General features: G+C 44.5%; 1 protein-coding gene across 1 annotated transcript in view; it reads left to right on the plus strand.

Annotated features, from left to right (window-relative positions):
• Window positions 1-52: 52 nt before the first annotated feature.
• The window catches only part of CSUI_010985 (uncharacterized protein), a gene marked incomplete at its 3' end in the record, with an annotated part of 7,066 nt that continues 3,144 nt past the window's right edge, over window positions 53-3,974 (plus strand). Inside the window, exons 1-2 of the mRNA XM_068071086.1 lie at window positions 53-3,323; window positions 3,703-3,801. Coding sequence (XP_067916938.1) covers window positions 234-3,323; window positions 3,703-3,801 — 3,189 coding nt within the window. The remainder of the gene's footprint in view (window positions 3,324-3,702; window positions 3,802-3,974) is intronic.

The following is a 3,974-nucleotide window of genomic DNA, read 5'->3' on the forward strand; positions in this document are numbered from 1 at the left end:
TCTCTTCTTCTCTCTCTCTCTCGTTGATTCAACCACAAGAGAAAGTAGACAGACATGTGCTCTTACAGAGTTTCTCTCGAAGATATATCTTTGCGACTTTCCCCGGCTTCGCGCACTGAAGAGCATGGTATACGTGTGTCTCTCCCTCGAAATAGAGAAAAGAAGGGGAACGAGTGAGTGGCGATCTCTAGAGAGAAGAAATTACTTGGAGACCGAGAGGAAGCAAAGCCACCATGGAGGAAACAAATGGAGACGAGACCGAAGATACATTCATAGAAGAAGCTTTAGCTGCTGAACTGGCGAGTGTACGCATACCTTCCTTGTCGAGTAGACCACAGACGGCATCTTCAACATTCTCATTGAAAGAACACGACTTTCCTGTTGATACTTCCTCTTCTTCTCAAACCCACGATTCTTCCTCTCCTTCCTTATCTCATCGTACTCCTTCTCCGCATAAAAGAACGCTTCAGACCTCTCATGATAAACCTCCGCCTCTCTCTACTCCTCCTAGCCTTCATCTTCCCCACTGTCGACACCCAGCTTCTTCTTCTTCTGCCTCTACCTGTCGTAGTCGTCTTTCTTCTGCAGTCTCTCCTCGAGAAGAGTCCAAGACATTAACCTCTCCTTCTTCTTCTTCTTCGTCGCTTTCTTCAAGGCCGAATTCCTCCCATCTCAACCGTTCGCCAGGTGTATGTACACCCTCAGATCAACACGGGAGCTTCACCTCTAAGAATCTTCTCCTACATCGTCATCTATGCCCTGCTATCAATGAAGAGAAGACTAGCACCATTCAGATTAGAAGAATCTCTCAAGAGAAAAAGGGGCATCTCTCAGATGAGAGAAGCGTTCTTTATCCGCATGAAAAGAATGGTGTAACTGACTCTATAAAGAAAGACAGCTTCTCCAATGAAGATGATCTCTCCCTTACCACCATCGACAGTCTCGTCTATATTCAAACGGAGATCCTTCAACAGCTAGCTCGGGTCCAGGAGATCACTCTATCAGAATGTCGTGATATGAGCCGTCTCGCTTCTCAAGCCTCTGGAGGAATGCGCAGCCGTCATCTTCCTCTCTTTTTTCACGGTCATCCATCCCTTTCTTCTTCTTCTTCTACTTCTACTTCTTCTTCAAGATGCCTTCTTCAATCTCCACACTCTTCTTCTTCTACTGCTGTTCCGGAGAAGAAGAGAGCGCAGAGGAGGTCTACGAAAGTGAAGAAGGAGAGACGTCTCCCCCATCGCACATGTCAACCACAGAGTCATCGCGGGGACAGAAAAGAGATGTATAATCTGAATATGATCGAAGATGAAGGGACAGAAGAAGATAGAACGAGAAAGGCGATTGACGGGGTTTCTTCTTCTTCATCTCGCGCCTCGTCGTGCTCCTCGTCATTTCGTGAAGATGAAAAGAAAGAATGTTTCAAGGAGATATTGGGCCATACAACTCTTTTACATGAAGAAAGAAGAGAAGAATTCCACCAAGGGGAGATTGGTAGACGCGCTAAGAGAGCCTCTGAGAATGAAGAAAAGAAAGCTGAAGAAAGATACTCCTTGTCTCTGCAACAGAGAAAGCGAGTGCGCTCAGCTAGAATGCCCCTGTTACTCCCTAAGAAAACACCCAATAGAAAGACACCTCGAGAAACTTCTTCTCCCCTTCCACAATCTTCTTCTTCTTCTTCTTCCTCTTCTTCTTCTTCTTCTCTTTCTGCAATAAATGACGAGGCTCCAGGCGAAACACGTCCCGTTGTATCGTTAAATAAGATACCAGCACAAAGAAGTCCAAGTCGATCTTCTCAGATCCGCGCGACTCTTCATCCAAGAAGAAGCCTCTCTGCAGATGATCTCTACACTGTAGCGACAGCACCTCCTTCTCCTGCATCTCAAAGCTTCAGTCCTTTCCTCTCTTCTTCTTCTTCTTGTAGCCACAATGATGTAAGTCCCTCCGTATGCAGTTCTTGTCTAGATTCAAACAAGGCATCTTCTTCTGCTTCTTCTTCTGCTCTCCGGAGACGCGTCCTTACAGAAGAGAACAGAGGAGGGAAAGAGAGAAAAGAAGAAGAAGACAACTGTAGAAGATTCAACAACGATAGATATAGGTCTCTTTATCATCCTCGTCGTTTTCGTAAGAAAGCCCCGAGCCAAGGTCGTATGGAGAGTGATATAAAGACAGAAGTCGCTTTGAGAAATCTGAAGAGTTTCCTCGAAGCAGGACGGGAAGGAGAAGAAGAACAAGCGCATGCACAACAATTATTAGCTAGCTATGCCACAAAATTGAAGAGCTTTGACGATCAAATGAAATCTCTCTCTCAGCATAGGAAATCTTCTTCTTCTTCTTTCTCTTTTTCTTCTCTCTCGCCTCTTCACGCAGACCAACATCTAGAAAATGCAGACTCTCTCCCTCTAGCTCCTCACGCCAACTGCCTACCGAGAGAGACACAAGGGAAACAAGAAGAAACAGAGAATGGAGACGAACCAGAAGGACAATCCTTTGATCTTATGAAATCGTCTATCTCTCTCTTCTCGTTACCTTCTACTTCTCTTCTTTCTCATGAAAAGACATCTCTTCTCCCCTTTGTCCACCCTCATCTCTCTAGTCAGAATGCTTCTAAGCCCATCTTTAACACGAGAAGAACACCATCGTCTCCTTCTTTCTCCCTTTCTTCTTCACTTACAAACACCTCTTCTTTTTCAGTCTTCACCCCAAAGAAAAGAAAGCTGTCTATACTGGGGCTAAGAGAAAGAGGACTTGATCTCCATCGAGAAGCTCGTCATGGAAAAGGCCGAGCAGTGGGTTCCTATCAGTATCCATGCTTAGATCACTTCATTGAGGAGTTGCGATCTAGCGCCTTTCCTTCCCTTCTCTTAGATGTAGAGGAAGATAAAACAATAGAAGAAACAAGAAAGAAAAGTAGACAGTATGTGCCTCATCATGAACACCGAAGGTCTCTCGATTCTCCGCTTGAGACGAATCTTGGACTTCCTAGAGGAACCGATGCTTCGGAAGAGCCTCTCGACAGTACGGAAAGGAAGGAAGAAGAAGAACTGAATGACACAATGGATGAAAGGCCAAGAAAGATGAAGAAAAAGAAGAGTCAAGATCCTTTCAAAGGAGAGACGGGAGAGGAGGGAGAAGAAGAGGAGAAGAGTGAGAGGATGCGTCTTCATGAAAACGCTCTTTCGTCTGCGGATGAGAAGGTTTCTTATCGACGAGACAGAGAGGAGGTAGACAAAGAAGAAGAAAGAAGAGAAGAAGAAAAGAGAAGAGAAAGCTTTGTGGAAGTCGAGAGGAGAAGGTATGCCTTGAGGGTCACACCAATATTAGCTGTAGGAGTGGTGGAAGGAGATCTTATACACACTTTCGTCTCTAAAATTTCTCTCAGGAGATAGAGTGATAGATTCAGCATACGAACTTCCTTCATTCTCTCTATACAGAGTTTGAATGCATAAAGAGACTTTACTTTGTCTCTCTTGGACTTTTCTTCCTCTTCACGCTCAAGAGAGAAGGAAAGAACGTGATACACGAATGTTCATCGAGCTAAAGACATCCAGTAGAGATCTATCTACAACTGTGAAAGAGAAACAAGAGTCGATGTACGAAAGAATCGAAAAGACAGCCGATTTGAAGGTACTAGAAGTGTGACCCTGGATGTGGGTGATGAAGATGTACTTGTCTGCATGCATTTCGGGTGTATGTACACCGCAGATTGGAGGAGGAGATGATGACATTCAAGGAACAGGAAAATCTGTGGAAAGAAGACCTGCGTGTTCTTCAGTTTCAACGATATCTCAGAGATCAACAAAGGTAAAAAGAAAAAGAAAAAGAAACTCCTCTGACTGGTCAATGCAAACGCTTGGCGTCATGTGTAGACCAGAGAAATATCTTATTTCGGAGATATAAGAAATCTCTTGGCTCTTTTCTTTCTTCTGCTCCACCTCTGCAGAAGAGCCGCGACATCTCTATCTATCTTTAATCTA

This window comes from Cystoisospora suis, assembly GCF_002600585.1.
Source record: "Cystoisospora suis strain Wien I chromosome Unknown contig_9154, whole genome shotgun sequence".
NCBI classification, from domain to species: Eukaryota; Apicomplexa; class Conoidasida; order Eucoccidiorida; family Sarcocystidae; genus Cystoisospora; species Cystoisospora suis.